This window comes from Centruroides vittatus, unplaced genomic scaffold, assembly GCF_030686945.1.
Source record: "Centruroides vittatus isolate TY-2023 unplaced genomic scaffold, ASM3068694v2 contig_482, whole genome shotgun sequence".
NCBI classification, from domain to species: Eukaryota; Metazoa; Arthropoda; class Arachnida; order Scorpiones; family Buthidae; genus Centruroides; species Centruroides vittatus.
The window spans coordinates 1,890,066-1,916,848 of NW_027122272.1; the positions used below are offsets into that span (position 1 = coordinate 1,890,066).

General features: G+C 26.0%; 1 protein-coding gene across 3 annotated transcripts in view; it reads left to right on the forward strand.

Moving 5' to 3' along the window:
- Positions 1-26,783, forward strand: part of LOC136977911 (myosin-M heavy chain-like) — a 145,738-nt gene that overhangs the window by 69,641 nt on the left and 49,314 nt on the right. For all 3 annotated transcript variants that reach the window (XM_067273505.1, XM_067273507.1, XM_067273506.1), the window contains one exon: positions 7,310-7,380. In XM_067273505.1, the coding sequence (XP_067129606.1) occupies positions 7,310-7,380 (71 nt within the window). The remainder of the gene's footprint in view (positions 1-7,309; positions 7,381-26,783) is intronic.

Here is a 26,783-nt window from a genome sequence, read left to right on the forward strand (position 1 = left end):
ATGAATGTTTAAATGGATCTTTAGGGGAAAAATACACTTAGAGAAGAAAAGTTTTGTCAATATTTTCCATAGAATTCATTAAAGCGTAAAATAAAGAAATTGAAAATATAAAGTTGTAGGCTATGCATAAAATTTATTTCATAATGTAGTGTTTTGCATAGCCAACAACTTTATAGAAATGTGTAAACATAATTTCATCCTCAGTTTTGTTATGAAAACTACTACTATTACTTATAATATATTTTAAATATTTTTTATTATTTATATTTAATAATTAAAACTACAATACAAAGATAAGTTATAGTTCTGTATATTGCATAGAATAGTTAAGATTATTCTCCCTTTAAATTATAAATTATTCTGCTACTTTTTATATCAACATCATCCATTACGAATTATAGCTTCGTACAAAATGGTGGAAAGATTTTCAGCTAATAGTTTAGAAGTGATTTTCTAGCAGAAGAACGATTAGGAGAAAAGACATCCGAAAAATAAACGTGAGGCAAATGACAGTATGTCAGTGTAATATATTTTGATATGGATTTTCTTGTACTCAATACAGATTAGGATTTTATTTTTCTCCAAGAATTGGTTTTTTAACGCTTTTGCCACGTCCTTCCTGACTCTTATTGAGTAGATTTGAAGCTAATTTTTAATTCCAATAATATTTTTAAATGTTTCTATGACATTTTTTGTTTTTGTTAGCATGGGGATACGAATTGGGAGCATGGGGATAACTACTCCCAAATTCGGGAAAATTTAAGAAAAGCAAGGACCAAAAGAAAAAAAAAAAACAGGTAGAGAATGTAAGAAAAGGTCAACAAATCAGCAGTGATGACAAATTAAAAATCTTGTGTTTTTGTGTAAAATCTAGAGCAAATCCACTCCCGTCTGTCCCCTTAACTAATGTGTCTCTATATACTAATGTTATTAACTGAAATAAACGACTTATTGTCTGTTATTTCATCGGATCAATTCTACGTTTCATATATTATAATAAAATCATATTTCATGATTTACTCTCGACATAATTTGTAATAATGTTAAAAGTAATGTAAGATGGGAAACCATTCATCAGCTTTCATAATGAACTTTATAATTTATAATACTGTATTTGCGTTTATATAAACCTAATAATTTATAATGCTAAAAAATAAAATTTATTGTTATTTTAATTTAAAATGCAATTAATTAAAATTTAAAATTAGAATTTTCTTGGGGACAAGTTACTTATTACAAATTGAAAATAGTTCTAGCTGTGATTAAGATTGCAATATAAATTGTCAGTTTCCATTATCACTATTAGATGATTATTTTCCTGATTTTATGGTTAAAATTGCTGAAACATTTTGTTTAATCGCTTATTTTTAGTTACATCGATTGCAATAAATAAAATAATTGAATTTCTTGAAATATCTTTGTCAAATTTTTCGTTTTATTCTTACGATATTAATTATTTTCTGAGTAAATCTGAATATTTTTTACATGCACAAGTACTATTTTATGGGCGTAGCATAAGAAAAACACATGTTTAAATCGATAAGAGAATTACTAATTTAAGATGTATCAGCTTCTAGATGATGTTAGAAGTAATAATGTAGCAAATTCAGTTGATCGAAAAAGAAAAGAGTAGATTCTGATAATGGATAGGTAATCGGTATTGGAAAACAGATGTTGCAATCCGGGTCAAAATTGACACAGAATTCATTTTTACTGAGCTATCAAAATTTACTTTATTTTTTTTCCTCAATCAATCCCTATGTGTTTAAAGAGAATTTTCTTGCTTTTCTACTCGCTTAATGATATTTATCTTGCGACAAAATATTTGTTCGCTTGCTGAAGATTAAAATTCGTTTGAATTTTGTTTTCTTTAGGTTAATTTACGTTTTTTGTTATTTTTCCTCGAGAAAAGTTTTGTTCTTTATAAACTTGTAACAATTCTATATTATATTAGTTTTTAAACATGTCACGCTGCTATGCATTTAAAAGGATATATTAATTATGTGATACAATAAATCTCATAGCATGCTATTAGCAATAATAAGGAGCATCAACAGTTTACTTGAGATATTTTAATCTTGCAATAATAAAATTATAATAATTATTATTTTTATCGTCTCGATTCATAGTTGAATCATGATAAAATTAGCCAAATTTATCAAAATATTTTATTTTAAATTGTTTTGGTTTTCAAATAAAAAGATATTCCAAAAATTCACTATCGTCGTTTGTGTTACATGCCCTTGTGGCGACTTTAACGAACTTTTTATTGTTTAAGAGTGCACATCAATGCAAATTAGTAAAGAAGAGCAAACTGCTTCCAACACATGATGACAAGATTTTTGCGCATGCTCTTTATTGCCTACCGCATTAGCCCAATTGTCTGTCAGTCGAATTTTCTGAGCCCAGGTAACGCTCTCCAAATCGAACACCTACCCTGTTACTATAGAAACCAATCTTCTTTACTTCCGCATCGATACAGATCATACAAACAGCGCATGCTCAAAAGATGCGAGGGATACTTCTGAGGATGTGGATGATAATTCCATCAATTGGCTTCCCATCTTGTGAAATGTCAGAATGCTGTTTATCTTAGAAAATACTTTATAAGTTAAAAGTAGGCCCTATTAATAATTAATAAATTAAAAGCTTTATAAATCTTACTTTCAAGACGAAATTTTTCTTTTATTCGGAATTTTAACTTTCTACGAATTCATGAAAATTTTATTTAGTTATAACGTTTGATAAAAATTGAATAAAATAATTTAAATTGATGTTTATTTTCTAAAATTTATTTTAAGGAAATAGAAACTTTTTCCCCTTCTTTAACAAGCTCTACAGAATTTACATGCAATTCTTTTTGAACCAGTTAAATTTTTCCAAATTCAATTTTATCAAAACTTTAAATTATTCAAATGGTAAGATTAGAAATGATTTCTCATCGATTTATTTATGTAAATTGTATTTAAAATATATGCAACTGGTCTTAATTATGTATAAATAAAGTTTTCCTGAATTGTTTATGTAATTACGATACTAAATCTTCGTTATCTGCAAGAAAATTTTCCTGAAAATAATTGAAATAGGCCTATATTTAATTATAAACATTCATTCTCTGATTTTTTAACGTGAATAATTTAAATAATGCAAAGTATCACGCAGAAATAAATAAATTAAATAATTTTACCGGTAATAATATATTTAAAAAAAGAATTTTTATATAGAAAAATTGATATTTGACTTTAACAGTATTCCGTGAGCAAAATAATTTAAATTTCTTAATTTTAAAAGATTCAAATATTTTAGAATGGGAATATTATTAATTAATCAGCTAATTTTTTTTTTAATATTGTAATTTATAGAGAAAAAAGTAAGTCAAGCGTTGTCTTCACTGCAAGGAAAAAGGAAAAATTTTATATGTGAACATTTCCATTTTAATTTATTTTAAAACGTTATATAATTAATAAAAGTCGTAATTTTTTATTAATTATAACGTTTTAAGCGTTAATAATAGGCCGATCCTTAAGAAATTAGAATTTTTTTTTATACTGAATTATATTTTAAATCTTGTGAATTTAGAAATTTCTATCGGAATATTTAATTAAAGAGTTAAATTTTAAACCGGGAAGAGATTATATAAGAGTGGAAAAAATACACAAAATTAAACTTTTAAATAATTACAATAGAAAATGCTACAAAATATTAATTTATATTATCAATTCGTGTGAAGAAAACGAAAAATTAATCCTTACCGGAAGCTTGACAGATTACATTAATTTTTTTAATTAGAACAGTGATATTTAATTAATATGCAAGAAATAAAATTATTACTTTACTATAAGCCTCGATTGCTTAATAATTGTTATTTTGTTGGTATTATCTTCATTTTTAGTATTTTCTTTGAGCAAAATTGTATTAAAAGTATTGTAGTAATGGTGTAAATCCTTTACGTTTTAAAAATTAATGTAGCTTTTAATTATGATATTAATTAAATTCATCAAATGTAAATTTCCTTCTATTATACTGTATTTAGATAAATAATATATATTAATTAATATTACATTATTTTTCAGCAGAATTTATCTTTAAAGACTTTGTCTCTATGGCATGTAGCCATTAATTCCCAATGGAGATAGTTTCTAGTGCAAAATAAAATCAATCGTTCGAAAATTAATCGTTAACATCTCCTACCTAAAGTAGACAGTTATAGGTTATCGTTATTTTAAATTAATCTTCCGAAAACTACTCTAAAATAGTAATACATCCAATAATTGTTAAAGATAAAGGTTTACAAACCAAATGAATAATTCGTAAAATATTCTTCCTTACGAATTTAAGTATTTATAATGAACTATTATTGATTTAAGAACAAAAATTTGATTTACGACCATATTTTTGGAACATTATCAAACATAAAATTTTGAAATTTTCGATTTTTCTATTAATAATTGAAGGCATTGGGGCAAGAACGTGTTAACTCAGTTTATTTGTTGAATTTCTACAAATATAGAGCAGATATAATTTCCACACTCATGACCCATAGCTTACTAGACAAACTTTTCTGAAACTATGGGTCGCGAAATGATACAACCTTCCGCAGAAATACTCATAATACTTGTATTACTGAAATATTCAATAAGAACTAGGAACAATACATGCATCTGTTGAATCCTGAAAATTTTTAACTACTTTTTTTCTTATAATTATTATTGTCATTTAGTAGTGAAATTAAGATTATAGAATGCGCATATATGAAATTGATTTCTCTTTTCTATTTTGATTAATATCAAAATTGATATTATACATAAGGCGTAGTCATAAAACCATTGAAGTTGCAATGATTTTGAAAATATTTCCTTGTTTATTCAAACTTTTAGGTTTATTATCATCTATTTTTAATAGTTGCATTTTTAATAGTTAAATTTCAATAATAAAAACTGAAATTTAAGTAAGTTATTTGTTACAAATTGAAATTGGCCTGAACCGTTCTTAATAGAAATGTACTCGATATTATATTTCACAAGCAGAAATTATTATCGATAATGCATAATTTTATTTCCTTATATAATATACAGTGATTCCAGTTTACATTTGGGTCGTGGAACTTTTACAAACAAATATATTGGGTCGTGTGAGCAAAAGATTTGAGACTAGACTATCAATCTCTGATATTATTGTCCTAAAATACAGATTGATTTTTCCCTGAAACAATGAGTTAACATGTTCTTTTTCTAAGGTCTTCAATTATATTACATCTAAAATTTTATAAAATTTCGATTTTTTTCAAGCTTTTCAATACAACATGATCGAAGATAATATTTAAAAATTTTTTTTATTAAATTTTTCTCGAGAATATGTTCTTCACTAAGCTAGATTACAGAAGTTAAAGACAAAATTGTCTAAGATAATACACAAAGGTAATCAAAACACAAGAGAGCAATACAACGTATACTTTACTAACAAGTAATATCTAAGTTTATCGATGGAAAAATAGCTCTATGTGTCTGCTATCGTGAGATTTCGATTACACACATTGCTGCTTCATTACACGACACTTACATTAACAATAAACTTCGGTTATCATATGTTCGGGTCACCCTGTACATATACTTTTTCTATTGCCTTGAATTTCACTTCTATTATTAGATTATTACTTAAATATTATGTCAATTTAATTTAAATAATAATTAGTTTATCCGAAACGTTACAGTTTATAGTAAAACTCGAGATCATTTGCATTTATAATTTATAGAAAAACTAAAATAAGAAAAAGAATATATAAACTTAAGCACTTGATCTGTTTCATGATGATAAATCTAGGAATAGTTCGATTGAGATTAATATATTAAATTTAAAAATATATTTGTTTTGATGTATACGATTTACTTCTCAATATTTTGCAATAAACTAAACAAAATATATTTAAAGATAAATAAATTGTTCGATGGATAGACCTATTGAAATAATACGTAATTTTGCGAATAAAAAGTTATTTATTGGAAAGAATAATATATTGAATAATTTAGATTAAAATTAGAATAAAACAAAATATAGATCTATATATCACTTTTAAAATATTAATATTTAGAAGTAAGCAATCGTATAATTTAAACTTTTAAAATCGTGATTTTATGCTAGATAATTAAATAAAAGGAAATTAAGTAAATTAAAACTATGCATTGTTTAATATTCATTTTTAATGAAAATAATTTAGGAAATTTTAACAGAATTATATGAAAATAACGTACTTTTCCTTAATTCTATATACAGTATATAGAATTAAGGAAAAGTATATTATTTTTCTTTAAGAATCTCCTATAATTACTTGCATTAAAATATCAAAATAAATAAATAAATTGTTAAAAATAAGGAAAGTATTTCTATTTATTGCGTAACATTTATGTAATAAGATTATTTTTTAAAGTAGTAAAATCTTTTAAGTATACAATATCTCACACTGAATGTTGAATTTATAAACAATATAATAAAATCGAACATGTTTATGTCGTTTTACTTTTAAACAATCATCGAAAGGCATTTGCTTTCTAGTAATAACCATTAAAACCCACCAGGATAAATCGATTAAAACAATAATTCAACTTAAGTAATATGTTCTTACACATTTTTCTTTATAAAATTAAAAATTATTGTTTTGTAGCTGATTTTATATATATATATATATATTACTATTATTTGTAGTTAAATTTTTATCTGCGTAAATTACACTTATGTTCTAATTCGATTTATTTAATACATTAAAAATTTATCTGTTATCATTTAAGAATATTAAAGTAATTTATAAAATTAAACAGACTAAATTGATATTTATACATTAAATACTTAAATAAATAAATAAATAGATACTCGCTAGCTGTCAAGAGAGGTTAATATAAGAATTTATAACAGCGATAAAAATTTATTTTTATGATTACTGTAAATTATCGCGTCACTTCATAACAAAAATTTATTTTAAAAATCGCAAATTAATTTTTCACATAATTTTCTTCATTAAATGAACGAAACAAACTTGCCTCTAATAATTAAAAGTGCACAGAATCTACTCGTCAGTTATTCTTATCATTTAACAACGTGCTTCGTACAAAGATAAACTTACAACAACTCAATTGAATTCGCAAACAAATATTTAATGTAGCAATATTAACATCGTGTTACATAGAATTTGCTTGTTTACTTACGCTACTTGTAATAAAATAAAATGTCTTAAACTCTTTAAATAAAATTATATTTTTAATTTAAAAGAAAATAAATTAGTAGCAAGTAAAATATTAATTTTATATATTTCTTACAGGTCTAGCCACTAGAGACGGCAAAGAAGGTCCAGCCTATCTAAATCTTCCGTCTCCCAATCTACAAAACGAGGTAAGTTCGTGAATATTATTGTTGCAGATGTTAGAGATAAACTTTTTAAACTTTTTAATATATATATATATATATATATATACATGTGTCTATGACGTTCCAATAGCAATTTTTTATTTTTCAGACAAAATATAATTTTAAAATATTCATACTATAATATTTATGAGTTATTCATAAGCGAAATTTTCATTTTTTCTCTTCTTCTTTTGTATTGGATCCTAATTTTTTTTTTAATATGTTACTTCATATTTCAAATTTCAAACATTCATGTAAAGAGGTATAATACAATCTTAATAAAATGTTCTCTCTATTTTTCATATTTTCTCAAACTGCATCTTATTAATCACTTCAGTTGGAGAATAATAAGTTATAACACACACAAAAAAAAAAATTTCATTGCTTAAATTATTTTTACTTTGTTACGAATATTTGTCGACGTTTTAAATTATTAAACCCTAGAAAATATAGAATCTGAATTAATTTGAAAAAAAGAGTAAATTTTTCTTTCGGCGTATATAATTTTATCAAGGAAAAGTAAGAGCTTCTATTCCAAGATAAAAATATTTCGTACAATATTGGCTTTATACATGCAAGTAATTCAGGTAAGGATTGATTTTTAGAAAGCTTGGATCATTTCCAAGCTTTCATTTTTGCTGTCATCTGCGATAAAGGAGAAAGTTTCGAGTTGGACTAATTCGCATTTCTCTGATTTTGGTGCTCTTATCGACCAAAATCACTCTTTAAATTTATAAAATGTGTTTTTTCCCTCATTTTCCATTAATTCTTAACGTATTTACTTATCGCTATTGAATTTTATTATTTATATGATTATATAAATGAATAGACTACATAATTTAATGAATATTATTCAGTGATATTAACTGAATCATGTCAATTAAATAAATTTAATCTGTGGTACATTAAATTTAATTTAGATTTTAAATCTTTTTTACATATTTTGCTGAACTAAAATAAATTTCAGTAAGATAAATCTTCACCAACGATTTATAACTCTAATAATAATTTAAAATTTTATTAAAAATGAATATATTAATTATATCTGTAAGTAGCAGTCAGATAATAAATTATATACGAATTATAGACATTAATGATTTAAAAAATTAATTGAACAGTTATTTATGGACATTAACAGATCAATTTTAGATAAAGAATAGTTTAGTTGATTTTAAAATGTTTTCTTCTTTTCTTTTTTTAAACGCGAATCATTTTTGGAAGGGTTCAATAATGAAATGTTTAAATGATATATTAACACATAAAAATCAAATATCTAACTGTATCTTGCCTTAGAGCATAAACTAACGACTAGACAGAAATTCTAGAAGAAAAATGAGGAATGATAGAATCATCATTAGGTACACTCTGATAGAACGGAATTGAGGTCAGACGGGAAATTTTCCACAACTTTAGTATCTGTATCACTGACGGATTTCTCATTAGGCTCAGTAGACCCGGGCATAGGGGCGCAAAAATTCTAAATAATAATAATAACAATAATAATAAAACAATAAAATAAAATAAGACATATCACTTGAGTAGTATAAATATATGAATGCATTTTACATGAATAATTTACCAATGATGGGTCCTTTGCCCCCTTTTCGATATTAAAAATACAATTATTGCAGAATAAAAATTATAAAATAGAATCATTCGGTGCAAAAATGGCGCCGTTAGTTTGGGGCACTTGCATATTGTGGGCTAGGAGCTCCATATTTTTGAATGTACCACTAATGCACCCTTTCCATTATAAGTAATTGCCAGGTTCAGGTAATTAAAAATAATTAATCAATTAATTAATCGCCACTTTGTCAAGAACTGAGAGTAATGATAAGACAATTAAAGACATTCTCTCGAATTACATAATTAGCTATCAAATTATGTTTTAAGGAAGTTTTTAATTTAAATTAATCAATATCAAATATAGGCTTCTCTATTATATGCAATTGTGAAATTAAATTTTTATTAATATAAATATAATCATTTCTCCACAAGTTTTCTATGTTTAAATTTCATTGCTATAATCGATATATACTGAAAATGAATCCTTGATATATAATTCGGACCACATAATTGATTCTTCTATTCAATTGAGATCAATTGGAAGGGAAGCAATTTGGAAATGTCATATAAAGAACTTGTGGTTGACAGTTCTTTGTAATAGCCGTCACGATTGCTTAATTACTATTAATTAAGTTTGAACAAGAGGAAGATCATTTTAATTTTGACGTTGTCGATGCTCTTAAACTTAATAAATTTCAACATTATTACTATGTACGGTTAACGTTGTTTTTAAACGCGTCAGAAGCAATTATACGATAATTTAGAGAAGAAAATGTAAACAATTCTACTGGAAAAATAATTTGTTTACAGCCCGAAACTTACTTCAGGGAAGCAGAATTTAATATTGAAACCCATTTTATAATATAGTAAAATTTATCTAGTTCGAATCATTAATCTGAAACGTTTGCATGTCTTCTTTACGAGAGAGTAAGCAAATTAATTATTAAATAATTAAAATATTCCCTCTGGCAATATTTATAGCTCTTTAAATAAAATATTTATTACATTTGCAGCCTTTTAATATGATTACCGTGTGCTTGATTAAAATTTTCGGTTATTATCCGTGATTGTTCATTTGATCCTCTATTTGTTCATTGTATTATTAATAGAAAAAGATATTTAATATTTAAGCAAGTTGTTAATTTTTAAAATATTTTGAAGTATTTATTTAGTTTTTTATTAGAATAAAAATAATTTTTATTACTTCGAAGGTAAAGTGTAGTAAATTTATACTTAAATAGTTTTTAAGTGTAAATTTACTCCTCTGCAATTTATTAATGAATATATATATATTAGAAGAAGTTGTTGAAAAGTTCAAGGTAACAGCGTACAAATATTTAGACATTCGACATAATTAATCTAATCAATAACATCATATCAACAGTTTAATGTTTAGAAAGAATAAAGCAACAAATTATATAGTTGAGTCAATAGAAGAGTTTTCACTCTTTATGAGACATGGATGAAGATAATAAGTTCTTCATCCATCACGGGACGTGACACATGTGGGTTGTGCAAAGAAAGATGGATAACGAAAGAGAAAACATCTTCAATAGCCAATGTTTTGCAAAAACATCCATTTATATTACTATTTAAGAAGAATAGATAAGCTGGAATAATAAATTCCCGTAAATTCCTTTTATTTTTGTTTTGCATGATTCATTTATCAATGTTAAATTAGTTTTGATTTGTGTAAAAATCACTTTTCTTTTTTTGTTTTTGAAGTGTTAAAAATGATAATATCCACGGATAATTCAAGAAAGTAATTCTTATATTAAATAATATATTTGATTATATAAAGAAACTAATTAATTTAGTTCCTTACCTTTTGAAATATTTTTAAATACGAATTTAAAGCATTTTAAGTTATTTTTGACAGATGTCTTTAGAATCTGACATAAAAATTTGATAAAATATTGGAAGCGATATTTTATATGCAACAAATTTTATGTAGTAGCTTACCTTTCTTTAAATTTCTATTTATGATAATTACTGTAATAAAGAAAACAAGCACAAAAACAATCAAAATGAAATAGAGAGAGATCGATTTTGCTAATCGTTTTGGAGATTCAACTGTATCGATTCCGGTCATGTGACATCAAGAATGACGTCTCCGCTCGATCTAGCTTTGAACACGTCGTATAAAGAAAAAAAAAAGGATTATTCTATAATAAAAAATAAAGAAAAATAACAAGTAGCAAAAACATCAGTTAAATTTAATACTGATAGTCATCTCTATTAAATTAAAAAACAAAAATTATTTTAATTGAGAATAATTTTTATTTTCATAATTTCAGTTTAATAAAATATTAACTTAGTGTTAATAATTTTATTTTATTTATATAATTAATTAAATAAAAGCGCTTTTAGTGATGTTTCTTTCTTCTTGATATGTAAAGTTAATATTTTTTTAAAAGCATTTTATTATTTTTATATAATGAAACGTGGAGTGCCACAATGTCGTAAATTCCAAAAAACACCTTTTCTAGTGAATGAATTCATCTCAATTTTACAATAAAACGATTAAAGAACTCACTAAGTTACAAATTCTGTGGAATAACAAATGATGTAAACATAAGCTGTAATGTTTTAAGCGCAAAAAGTCACGTGGCATGCACTATGGCGCTTAAAAGTTAAAACGTTATGGCTTGCCCATGAATTCAAATTCAAAATACAGCCGCATACTACGTCACTATCGCCACAATATTTTTTGCAGTAGAAAACATTGCATTTAGAATTCATTTCTTCAATAAAACGTATTTAGAGAAAAATGGCATTCACAACGTTATGGCATTGCACGCCTCGTATAATTCTGAAAAAGCAATAAATTTAAATGAAATTAAAAACAATTTCTATAACTCACTTATAACTAAACACTAGTGAATAAGTTATTTGCATAATTATTTTAAAAGATCTCATATGCAATACTACCAAATATATAAGATCATTAGGAGACAATGAAAATAATAATACTGTTCTAGCTGTCAGATACAGATAATTCAATATCAAATATATATGTACAGGCATATTTAACTTCTAATCATTTTCATTGTTTTAAGTCAAGTAAATTAAGGTTTCTTTCCTGTTGTTTATCATAGAAGTCACAAACTTTCAGTGCCTTAATATAGATTAATTTTGGTTTCTCAATTTATTTTTATTCACATATAAAGCGCATAATTTTTGTTACATTTACTATGTTAATAACAAAATATATCAATTTATAATATTTTAATTGTGTTAAAAATTAATCATAGAACTTTTCTTAATACTTTATTACTAATTATGGCAAAGGGAATATTACTTATATAGGATAATTGGAATTATTCTCAAAAAAACATTTAAAAAATAATACAATAAAAGCGTTATTACAAGACGTAATCATGTGTTGTTATTTAAAAATTTGAATAAAAATTATTATAGCATTTGTGATGAATTTGAATTCATTAAAAATGCTATTAAATATTTGAAAAAATTTGCAAATTCAAGCCCGTTTACAGTGTTATACACACAGAAAACGAACTTGTGTATGAATATTTATGTGCGTGTGCTTGTGTATGTGTGTAAATACGTACACAGATACAAGAGTATTCGATTGAAGTACGCAGAAATAGTAATAGGCCTATACCGTATGAAACATTTGCTGGAGAAGCAAATTTTCTGGTCTGTTCAACAAGTTAAAAGTCCTTCAGTAATATTTCGATAAAACAATGAGCTTTGATACTAATACGAGTATATTTGATGACTCAGGAGATACGGAGATATAGTTATAATATAATTTTTGAAAAACCTGACTATCAAGAAAAAATAACAATAAATAGAAAGCAATGTAAGGAATTTGATATTTATATATGACTTAATGGTGAAGTAATTGATGACTGAAAATTTAGGATTAAAAATTTGGAATTGGCACTTAGTCCCGTAGCAGGAATACAATTTAGGGGAAAGATTAAGGAGCAAGCTGAACAAATTGTGACAAGTGTTTTTCTCTTTTCTAGCCTGCACTAGGCCTATTAGCTACAATTAGGTGAAAAAAAATAATAGCACGCTAAGTTTATGTGATTAAAGCGAAAGTATATATTATATATACTGCATATGGGTACTGTCGACCGAGTTGAGGGCCTTAGCTACCTCATACCCCCCATAGCTACAGCTTTTAGGCACTCAAAGTCTATACTTCCTAAAATACGACTCATAGAGTTATTTGAAAGTGACGCTGAAAATTGAAAACAAAATTATAAATTAAAATATATAAAAAATTTAAAAATTCAAAAACACTGAAAGTTTTTTGATAAAGTCAATTTCTTTTCTTTTTTTGTAATTTAAGTTTCGTTCAGTCTTGAGTAAGGCGAGTCGAAAATTTCGAAGAGAGCGTTTACCCTGAATAAATCATTAGCATGTTCGCATTTATTTTTAATGATGTTTAAGCTTTCCGAATTTTCCTAAATATTCGAAAAAATCATTAAAATTTTAATTTGCAAATAAGTGATCATTCGCATACATAAATTATCATTTGTTTGAGAATTCGAATAATAATTTATTTTACGTTTTTATATTATAAATATCGTAATTTTTCATAATTTTTTTCTTACTTAATAACTTTTAAGTTAGAGACTCAACACGTTTCTTCCAATAATAAACTTATAATCTCTAAATGGAAACTTTTTATAATTTCACTTAAATAATCAATATTATAAAATCGAGATAAATAAGTATTAAAAATGATTGAAAATTAAAAATAAATCTCTATTAGACATATAGGAATTTAAAATAAACTAAAAAATAAATAAATAAATAAATAAAATGAATTACAGTAAAACCTCGATTTAATGGACTAAATTTACGGTCAGTATATCTATCATACGTAAAAATTAACACCCTATTAATTTTAAGTTGCTTTTCATATGTAATTATTTTTAAATTTATTTTTTCTTTAAAATCTAAAAGTCACTATTCTTAACTTCACGACACATCGGGGTATTTCGATATATCATCATTGAAAGACAAATAAATTGGACACCCCTTCGCCTGGATTAGTCCGTTAAATCGAGGTTTTACTGTATTTAAAACTGATTACTGCATCATTGTATTCGAAAGGATAAATACTTTACACATTACCAAATATTACATGTTTATAAGATTCAATAAATATGATAAAAGTAATTATACCATTTTCTACTTTATCGAATCGGGAAAAAGAAAACACATAAAGCACTAGAATCGAATTTATTGCATGTCGCACATTCATTATCCAATGGCATCTAGAGTATGTGTTTTCCTTTATCTGGATCAATTAAATAGCGAATACTCCAATTATTGGATACTTATTTATTAAAACTTTGAGTGAAAGATAAATCTTTTCTAATAAGAAACATAAATCCACTTCAAAATTCAAATTAAAGTAATTTTAATTAATTGGTTTTTTTTCTTACGTTTATTTTGACCTTTGTATTATTTCGTTATTAAATATATTAGATCAAGTGAAACTATAAGAAATACTATTAAAAATATAATACGATTTTTCTAAAAGCTACTTTTGGACTATATACCATTTTACTTTCTTCTAAAAAATTTTTAAATAGGCTCTACTACTATTCTTCTCTTCATTATTTAATTACCCAAAAGTCCAGTTAAATTTATACTGATATTTTTACAATTTTTAAAATAATTATACATTAAATTTCGCAAAATTCTTCTTATCTATATGTATAAAATGTCTGTCTGTCAGTCTGTTCTCTATACAGGATGACCTTTTAACATTTATCCAGGAACAAAAAGAAATCTTTTCAGCAATAATAAGATTAGATTTGGTCGGATTTTGGACTGCAGCGGACGAATGCACCGGATATTACGCCTCCATGACCAGTCCTCATTGCGCCGCTATCTGCAATCAGTACATGCTGAGAATGACGCAAAGCGATTTGAATGATGCAGCGTGATGTTAAATTTATAGCATGACAAATCAAAACTCTTTCATCACACTTTACGGACCAACGAGGTACTGTTTACCCGGAATAGAGTATATAACCGTCACAATACGCACCACTGGACAAGGCGTGTCTCACGATGCACGCGACATATGCGATACCAATTGTATTTTACCCTAAACGTCTTGAGTGATATTTGGGGTGAGCAGGTTCTTGGTCTCGTATTCATTGACGCACCCTGGATAGTGATCGATATCTGGAAATCATTAGCCACGATGGTGAGCGAATGGCTCGATGACTTGTCATTGGTGCAACTATAACGTTTGGTACCAGCACGATAGCGCACCATCTTATTCCTGGACAGACGTGCGTCAGTGGCTCTCAGAACAGTTTGGAACCACTGGATAGGACATGGTCTTGTATTATGGCCACCACGTTTTCCAGACTTGACCCCTCTGGAGTTTTTTCTATGGGGTCACCTTAAAAGCATCGGTGTATGCCAGCAGCGCCGCGTGATGTTGGTGAATTGGAGAGCATACAAAAGGCCTGTTAAAGGGTGACATCAGGAATGTTACGTGCCATCCGTAAGCCCACGCTCGATCATTTGTATTGCTGCTGAAGGCGGTCGTTTTGAACATGTTCTGTAACAAAATAAAATTCACTTTTATGTATCAATATCTGCAATGTTGTTTATATCCTTTACAGTCAGAGATTATTTGTATGCTATGATAAATTGTCTAAAATTGATTTTCTTCGATTATTTTTATCGCTGAAACAAGCATGCATTACATGCCTACAGTCATGTAATGCTGAAAAGATCTCTTTTGCCTTAGATAGATGTTTAAGTGGCCACTTTGTATTACACATTTCTAAACCTTTGACCTAAATTTTTTCATACTTACTCTCTAGGAACCTGCGGAAAAAATAAACTATCATAAAACCTCGATACTTCACTTCTCCCCGATTTCATCCTTTTGATATTTCGTGATAAACAACAATGGTAGGCTAAAATAACAATGGTTTTTCATTTTAATGTTTGTCTTATTACTTTTGGCCCGGACAGCAGCAGGAAATTTTAATTTAATTTAAAATAAATGACAAAAGAACTATTATAATTTAATGAAATTAATTTTTTAAATATTACTTTTCAATTCTAAAGAAATCTTGAATTTTACGTTATCTCTCAAAATGTCCATTTACTAGTATTTTCTTATATGTAAGTTGTTGTAAAATATTTTAAAACACTTTTAAATCTGTTGATGGATTTTAATTATACAATATATTCCTGTCAGTGTCATTAATAAAAATAAATCTTAAGGATTGTCATATTCATTTTATTAGAAACAGTTTTTAAAACTCCATGTAATCTATTATACACATGCAGATATTCTTCTCTGTAATATTGCTTGTAAAATTACAAGCAATAAATTTTATATTGTAATTATAATTAACAATAATTATGTAAATATAGGGCCCATCAATGCCAGAGTGCATAAAATCACCAAATACAAGGCGAACCTACAACCAAGTTGGTTACGTTTATTTTGAAGTTTATCTTATTTCGATATATACATCAAATGAAATTATAGAAACAGTTCTACTACTGAAAATATGTGACTGTTCTAAAAGTTAATTTTGGACTACTCTATACACATTTTACTTTCTCCCGAACATTCGTTAATATTACTATTCTTCTACTGGCCTATTTAACTACCGAACATGTATTTAAATGTATACCGATATCTTTACAATGAAAATTTTGAATTATATATTGAATGTGATACAATTTTCCTTATTTATATTCTATATATGTAAAATAGAATGTTGGTGTGTCTATATATGAAGGCGCGAACTCACGACCAACTTGATTGTGGGTTTGCGTCTTATCAATTAGCTGGCTTGGGAAGATTTCTGGATTTTCTTCACGTGTCTAACGTGCAGAAGTTGATAACGCGGTTTTTACAATTGCAACATGTAGCGACAGTGAAGGATTCTACATTGAGCACATACTGTAAATGTGTAATATGTAAATTTTATTCTTCCAATAGAATTTTCTTCACTTGTCTTATAATTGTCAGCTTTGCAGCACCATATTTTTTCCTGGTGGTGAAAATTTCAACTAATTTCTCCCTTTGTAGATCTCTTCCTCTTCTCCATGATCCGTATTGCATGTGTAACGGTACTTTCATTCGATTCGGTTCAATATATATATATATGTATACTGAACCGATATAAATACACATATACGTGTATGTGAATATATATATATACGTGTGTGTTTATACCGTTAATATTTTTTAAAAATATTCTTCTTCGATTTATAGTGTTTGTTATATTCGATATATCTATATCTGATATAGCGCATTAAATTTCCAGTAATAAGAACCCTTCATGGAATCAAATTTCTATAAATTGTTACTATTCAAAATTTATTTACACTTCGTTATACTATGATTAAGTTGTGGAAGAAAAATAATTTCCTCTTAAATTTTCTTGAATTCGTTTACTTACATTAACAATTTCTTTATAATCTTAAGAGAATTTTATAAGTAATTTATATAATCTTAAATTTTTACATTGCTTTTATAATATGGTATAAAATATTGTGATTTAAACTAGAGCGACCAAAAAAAATTTATCTTTTCGTTTTATTTTATTATCGTAACTTTTTAAAATTACGTAGATTCTGTAAGACATTGATTCGATAAACCGACAATGGAAAATCTGATTTTGTCCTTTGCCTGATTTTACCTATTTTTGATGTAAAGTTTGTCTCGTCCCAATTCGGATCAATAAATGAAAAAAATTAGTTCAAGAATAAAAACTGGCTTAAAGATTAAATAAAACTTTTAGTTACATTTGTAATACATAGCATAATATCAAAATTAATATATTGAGAAGGTGTCTTTATTCAAAACGTTGTAATTCATCTGTAAAACGATTCAGTATAACATAGAGCATTTGAATTGCAAACATCAATATTTTTATGAAAACGATATTGTTTTATTTGTGTTTATCGTGCGACCGAATTTCCATTTCTTCCTTGTCTTAAAAATAAAATAAATGGCACATAGTATATTGATAAGTCTTCATTATTACAGTTTTCACTTTTTAGATTCTATATATTTTCTTATGCTGTAGCAACTCGATTATCCGAAACGTTTTACAAAAAAAAAATTAATAATTATAAAATAAAATAAAAAGCAAAAATAAATCAAAATAAAACGCTTAGTTTGTACATACTTCAGAGCACAGCTTTGTACTGTACATACACAGAGACCAAACTTTTCTTCTAACTGGAAATTACATCTGTCGATTGTAGCGCCGCGAAAATAGGTCAAGTAACATTATGTTAGATTTTGATTAAATTAATTAACTTACTATAAAGTAATTACTGTATTTGAATTTATAATTCACGAAACTAATGCATAGGTGCTTGATATACCCAAAACACAAAAACAAACGAGTCTCTGCATTATTTCCGAAATTTCGTTTATTGGAAAGATCCCTGGTTCCATCAAGTTCGGGCAATAGAATTTCCATTTCCAATTCCAACTTTTGTATTTGTAACTTAGTTAAAAACAAGTTCGATGAAAATTTTATAATTTTCATTTCAAAATAATCGTCAAGACAATGCCAAAACACAATCAGTTAAAAACTTTAAAACAATTTATCTTCATCACAAAGTGCCAAGCCTTGAGTGGCAATAACTAGGTGAAATAAAAAATTATGAAAATATTAAATAAGGAGATATTTATCTTGGAGTTTTAGCTATATTTTCATTTTCAATTATTAATTTCTAAATAAAGTGTTAAAGAATCATAATTTTTCACTTAAGGGAATGATATTCAAACTTAGAATATTAAGAATATTTAGAAAATTTAGAATATTTGAAATCATGTATAAAAAGTTTAGAATATTTTATTCTAATAGTTGGATAAATCTCTTTTATTCCGGATTACAGGTTTTATTCTTTTTGGTATGCTATCAATAAGTGGTTGACATGATCCGAGACTAATTTCAGACCAAATTTTTGTACATTTTTCTTACCTTATTTATTGGTTGGGTTAGATTCTTCCAGTCATATTTTACAAATGAACCAAATATTTTCAATTGGAAGTCAGTCTCCGGGCCAATCTAAGAGCTTTAGTTTTTTATATGTAAATCATTCTTTATTCAAATCTTTTTTCATTACGACATTTAACTCCATCCCGTTGAAAGATTATATCATCTTGAAAATGATCTTCCATTGTTGGGATGAGAAAATATTCTAAAATATTTATTGTGTCATTAAGATATCACAATTTTTCAAGTCTATTATTGTCAAATGAACCCCACACCATAAATTTAGTGGGAAATTTAATGACTCGTTGTAAACAATCTGGATTGTTTGTTTCATATTTCAAGCGCCAAACTTTATCTCCATAATTTTAATCATCACAAAATGTACTTTTGTCACTAAAAATGACTTTTTGCCGTTATTCGGGTATAAAACACATATTTTTGGCCCAGATTAATCGTTTTTTCTTTTGAACTTTTATCAGATGAGGTTTCTTCTCTGGTTTAGATGCTTTACAATCTATCTCCTTCAAACAATTGTAAACGGTTGTTTTTCGAAACTGGTTTTCCAATCATAGATTTCAATTCTTATAACATTTGTTGCAAGCTTGCATGTCTATTTTCTTTTACAGTTTTTCTAAGCGCTGATTTCTGTCGTTTCTGAAATAAATTTTGGACGACCAGAGCGTTTTTCAGCATTCAAACTTCCAGTTTCATTAAACTTTTTCATTAGTTTTAGCACTTTTGACTTTAGCACAAACAATTCACTTTTCTCCTCGCTATTTTTGTTGCTTAATATTTTCTTCGTGTAAATCAATAATTTTGGCTTTTTAATCCAGGCTTAATTGTCACTTCTTGCCCATTGTGTACACCTTTCCTTTGTGACAATTGCTGAATTGTAATTTATACAACACTACCTGTGGTACAATTTACATAATTACAGTAAATTACAAGCACTCTTATTTAAAATTGGACGATATTTATTAATTTATTTCATATTATTTTGAACATTTTGAACAGGATTTCAGATATTCTAACTTTTTGAATATCGTTTACTTACGAAAAAATTGTGATTTTTTAACACTTTATTTAAAAATTAATATTTTTAAATGAAAATATAGCTAAAAAGCTAGGCTAATTATCTCCTATTTCGTTGTTTCATAGTTTTTTTTTTTTTTTTTTTTTTTACCTAGTAATTATCATTCAAACGTTGGTATTTTGTGATGGAGTTATATTAACTTATTCTAAACTTTTTGAAATGACTTGTTAATACTTGTGATGTTTCGAATGGATTATTTAGATGAATTAACGATTAACGAATCCTACGAGCTCTCGAAAATGTAATTCTACGCATAATTAGAAAATTCCTTGATAGAAAACATTCTGTTCTTTTTACTTTTGTATTTATATCTTTGCAAAACAAAGAAAATAAATATTTTTATATAAAAAAATAATATTAATTCGGCAACTCAACAGGTTTGTATTTTATTCGCAATCACAAATGTATAAAATTTTCCACCTTCGATATATTTAATCGAGTATTACACAACAGGATTGTGTAATATGATTACATATATCATGAGATAGAAAATATTATAAGTACCAAAATTCCCTTTTAATATTTATAGGTTTTACTAAAAAAAAAAAAATAAATAAACTTATAAATATTCAAATTTGGAAAATTATACTGTGTCAAGCCTCTAAAAGAAAAAGATGATTTCTTTAGTAAGAATTCTTTATTCTAGAGTATTTTTCCTTCCTTCGTCTTTTCAAGTTTGCTTGTACCTTTCATGAAAATAGAAAATTTTATATATTATTAAACATCTATAAATTGAAAATAATAAAAGAATGTTGTTTAAAAAACCTTCGAAAATTACGGAATTTAATTTTTTAAGCAAGCTATAATAATAAATAGTTGTAACTAAATATCATGTGACCGCTGCGCTTGTTTTTATTTGCATAGTTTTCAAAGTGTGATGCCGCCGAAAATTAAATTAATAGAAAATAGTTTAAGTCACTGTAAATCTAATTTAGCATTGAGTCTATTTCTAAACTTGATTTTCAGATTTACTTATGATGAAAACGCCTTTTTACGTATTTAGATCTGTTGTAATTAGCAACAGGCTAGATTTGATTTTGGTGTGATACGGCAAAGTAAAATGTGGGCGACACTCCCAAGGAGGGTCCTTCCAGAGGACTTTCTATGAGAAATTTGCCTGTATTTAAGTGTTTTATACGTGAAGAAAACCCGGAAAATGTTCAGGCGCGAACCCACGACCAGTGTTCAGGGGTTTTACAATATCTACTCGGCTACATCAGCAACTGTTCTACTGTTAATAATAAATATACATTTACTCATTTCTTAAATAAATTCGAAAAGTAATTGTTCCATTACAATTGATTTATAATTGTTAATTTTTAATTTAAAGTAATTTAAAAATTTACCTGTACTATGAAATTTATTTTAGTAAAAGACACTAAGTTAGAAAAAATAAATAAAAGTAACTGAACTCAGTCAGACATTCTGAAATGTATAAAATTTCGTAAATAATTAGTTTTTAAGAACTTGAATCTAGAAAACTTTAAATCGCCCAGAAATTTATTTTAAATGCAAAAAAAAAAAAAAAAAAAAGTGCTGATTTAAAATTATATTTGGCAGCCATTAAAGATTTATTTTCCGCTTACCCTCTGGAAGTGCTTCGAATGCCCCCAGGGTGGGAAACGTTGGTCTAGGAACAGTACAGTACAATATTAAAGAAAAATTTTAATTTAACATTGTTCAAAACTAATAATGAGGATAAAGAAATATAAAAGAAACTTTCGGATCTCAACGTTTGCATCTACCCAACCGTCAATCATCCCAAAGAAATCAAATTAGAAATTAGCAAAGTAGAAAAATAAATAAAATGTTCATAAAAATGGAAAAATATAATAAAAACGGTCATTAACTGAAACCATAAAATTCATTCTATTTTGATTTGATTCATTACAAATTATTTAAATGCATAATTTCATTTCAATTTTATTTTTGAGTATATTTATCTTGACTTGTTAAACTTTAACAATCTTTTTTTCTCTTCGTTATCTTTCTTTGTATCACGCTATTTTTCGAGATAAAAATGATAAAAAATTAACATTTCTAAATAGAAAAATTGTCTAAAAAATAAGAAAATATTAAATATGCTAATTACATATTAATTTATTATAATAACGTGCATTTTCGTCATATTATGATAAATTACGTATTAAGTATTAAAATAATCACAGCAAATTTTAATACAATTTTAATTTGATTTTATTTCATTTTCATTTAATCTAAAAATAATTTAAAACAAAAGAATTTAAGATTTTATATATGTATATAGGGCCTATATATCTACGATAACATTTTTCTAATAGAAAAATGCAAAATTTAATAATTTTATTAATCGAATTATATTAAATTTATTTTATAATTAAAAACAATATGACGTTTTTAAAAATATAAACGTTTTATAATAATATTTAGACTTTTATTTTAAAGAAAAAGTTGTTAGATATTAATTTATTTAGTAACAATGGTCAACCTATACAGTGATTATAGTTGCATTCATCCCTCCAAAAACCTTTCCTAACTTAAAACAACGTTACGTTATTTCGTTATTTTAAGTTAAAAACGAAAAATTAATTTATATAAACGATTTAAAAATATAAAATAGTTTAATTTGGCTTCCAAACACCTGCATCGGAATAAAATTATCATGCGTTCAATTGATTGACTCGTCAATTACAAAATACTTGTCACACAAATTACATGGAAATCCTTTCACATATGAACGATATCTTCATTTAATTCTATTATGTATTTATAAAGATGAGTTATTGACATGCCTTACATCTTAACGAATATATACGATGTGTTCTACTTTTGTCCTAATTAAATCAAAGTTTTTCAGAAAGGAAATGTCTTTAAAATTTCATTTCTTTATTTAATTTATCAAGATGATGATGCACTTAATTCTATTAATATGAATAAATTTTAATTGAAAATAATATTTAAAATTACGCAAAAATTTAATATAATTCAATTTACTCTCGTAATAATTAAAAATATATTAATGAATTAATTTTTAATTATTGTTCTGTACATATCTACATTCATTTCTTTGTTTTAATTTACGTAGATGTAATGGAAATGATGTTTTAATACGTTATTCTGTAAATGAATGAACACGTTTATATTACAAATATTTTAAAATTTTGTATTTTATTATTTAATTCAATACGTTTTATTGTATATTTTAATACACTGTATAAGTTAACTTTGTAATTTATTCCTTAACTTTTAAATGTGCTTTACCACAAGAAAGAGACACTTAAAAACATTAATTTTTATAAGCAAAATAATGCATTAATTATGCTTCGAAAATTTCATATATGTTTCTATCATTTAATGATTTATAATTTACTTGGGTAGACTTAAATGAACGAATGATTTAATTCTATCCATTGTTTAGAACAAATGTCTAATGATCAACGCTTGTCTATTTATCTGACAAACTGTCGACAGATTACAAAACAAGCGTCCAGCCATTAGACATTTGTTCTAAAAGTAGAATTTAGAGAATTAAGCGATGTTTCCAGTTTAGTAATATTCTCCTAATATTATGTTTTAAAAGTATGACATTAAGTACTACGTTATACTTTTACTTTCCCTGTGTTATAGATTATAAAATAGGGAGACTATGATAATCGGTCAAATTTTAATCCCCGGTTTTGTTCTCGTTTCTCAACGTTTTGACACTTCTGGAGCCAAAAAATTTAAAAGAAAAACTCTTTACAAAAATTTTGTATATAAATTTTGCACTATATTTTAGGACAGGGCAAAAGAAACATTTTGAAAACTGGCAAGATGATTTTATAATTAGGTCATTGATGCTATTAAATTTTGGTGATTAAAGGTCAAGAAAGTGGGGAGATAGAAGAGGATCATGTTACATATCTCGAGTGGGGTCGGACTTAATAAAAATGTTACTCTTTATTGGCATTAACAATATTTTTAAAAATTTATTTCTAGAATTAACCTCCAGAATTAAGCCCTTTGTCTTTTTTTATAATAATTAATAATATAAATATTATTTTTTAATAAAATCTCATAACAGATGGCGCCATACACAATTATAACTTTGAGATAATGTGTCTTAGTTGTTTTTTAAACTTAAATATTTTTTCAAATAGAGATTTTTTTTTACCATAATTCAAGAGCGTTATTCCTTTTACGATTTTTTTATTATTAAAATTTTATATCGTAGTATAATTGAAAAATATCGTACTTCCTAATGGTGCCGTTCGAGTATGTACAGTACAAAATCGAGAAAGAGCTCTTGCCAGCTTTTAAAATATCTTTTAAAAATATAAAAAGCAATTATTTACTATTTTATTATGTTAAATTGACCATACATTTTTTTCAAATTCTGGTAGTTTTCTGTTTTACAGACGTCAGTAATAACAATTCTTAAGTATTCTAAGGAATAGTTTAATACTTAGTTTCGATGTTATAACCATATTATTGTAAACAATGATACAAATATTACTTTTTAGTAAATCTCTATGAATATTTCTGTATTTCTTTATGAATATTTATATGTTATATGTAAATACAGTTAAACCTCTGAGCAACGATCACTGATGGAAACATAAAAAGTGGCAGTTGTTCGGATGTGGTCGTTGTTTGGAAATTATTTTAATGCATTTTTATTTAAAAAAATAAGTTTCTGAAAATATGGCCACTGTTTAGAATTTGCCGTTATTAGAAATACGATTGCATACGAATCTTCTTTATTATACGAATATTCGTATATAATATAATACGAATCTTCTTTATTATTGGTAAATTACGAATATCATAAAACATTTATAAATTAATAAATTTAAAAATATCGCTTCGAAATTTATTTATGATAATTTAAATATGCAGTAATGACAGTTATTAAGTTTTTAAAAACAAACTAACTAAATTTTCGTGCACAACTTTATTTAATTAATGCACAGTTAAGCACATTAATTTGCTTAACTTTTTGAAAATTTCCAATTAAATTATTATCGTTATTTTTTTTTATTAATTTAATTTTCTTTAGAAAATAACATTTTCCTTAAAATACAATCCTAGTAACAAACTATTATCCATGTTCCTTATAATAATAATGAGAACAGTGCACAAAATCTTCTTAATTACATTCTGCATTATTTTAATTAATTTATAAAAAAAAACGTTGCCTCGGAAGACTTTCAAAAATAAAATAAATGTTTAATCGTAATAAACACTCCGATACGCTTAACTACTGTACTAAGCTTAAGTAATTCTCTTGTGGCATATATTTATTTTTATAGTATTAAAACTTTGAAATGAAGTTATTATTAGCTAACAATAGGAATAAATTTTTTCTTTTGTGCACGTAATTACAAAAGATTAAATTCAAGATTTATAAGTACAATAAACTTTTGTTCATATAAAATCAAATATTTAAAACACTTTGTATTCTATCTTAATTGTTTTAAGGTATTATTCTTTCCATTCTTTCAATTCTGCCGAATGGCTAAAACAATGAATAACAGTAGTTGAGGGTTCGTGACTCTCCAATGGACCAACCCATTGATGAAACGCAAACCCTCAACCACTTGAAATTTTCCGGGTTTTCTTCGCGAGTCTCATACTAAATAGGGGTCGGATTCCCATAGAAAATACTCCCAGGAAACTAATTTTTCCTTGGCAGATTGCTTATGTGTTGCATTGCATTATCCCCGTTAGTCCAATTCTAAAATTGCTTTATTTGTTAAAACGGTTTAAAATAATTTGTAGAAAGTACTCTAGCTTTACTATTTTTTTAATTACACTCTTCAAAACGCTAGTAATTATTAATTCTTTTTAAGATTGTGATTGCATTATCAATCGATATAATACTCCCAGTAAAAGATTTAATTCAAATGAGAAGAAAGAATATATACATAAAAAATAGATATACATTGTAAAAGAATATTTTTTAAAGTATTTTTGACATGTTGAGAAAGAGCGATCCTCTCAATAAATTATAGGTTAATATGTAAATGGTTATTGAAATGCTCTTATTAAGCAATGGTCGTGTCAATGAAAGCAATTTATTTGGTGGAATTTCTCGCTAAAGTTTTTCAAGTCCTTGGCGTTATCTACTTAAATTTCGTGCCTTATCTTTTACTGAAGCAAAGTAAAAATATAAAATAACTTAAAGAGAAGAACATGGGAAAATAAAACATAAAAATAAAGATAGAGATAGAAGTACGGTGTAGTTGTAGCAACTTCGATAATATAAGGGAAAGTGCTGTGTCTAGAAATAAGGAAAGATTAGAAAATTTCTTGTAAGAAATAAAAATTGAATGTTAAAAAAATATACCGTATATGGAATAAATACTAAATATACTATTAAATATTATTGTTTGTGTTATAATACATTTCTTGGCATTAAAATTTGACGCTTATTTACTTGCAAAAACTATTTTAAAACTTAAATTAAATGTAATATTTTAATACGAATTATACGCATTATTGTATTAAGATATAATTTTCGGTATTTAAGAATTTCTAAATATTACTAAATAAAATAATCAAATATCACTGAAATCTTAATGTAAAAAGTTTATTCAACGTGATCAGTTTACAAAGATCAATTCTTTCTTCGAATGTTCTATGTTGCAACAAGATTTTTATAATGCTGTAGTTCTAATCCTAAACCATAATAGCATCAGTAAAACTTTATAGTATCGTAAAACAAAAGTGTACATGTCCACGTTGCCTCAACTTCAGGTATAAGATGTGTACAAATTTCA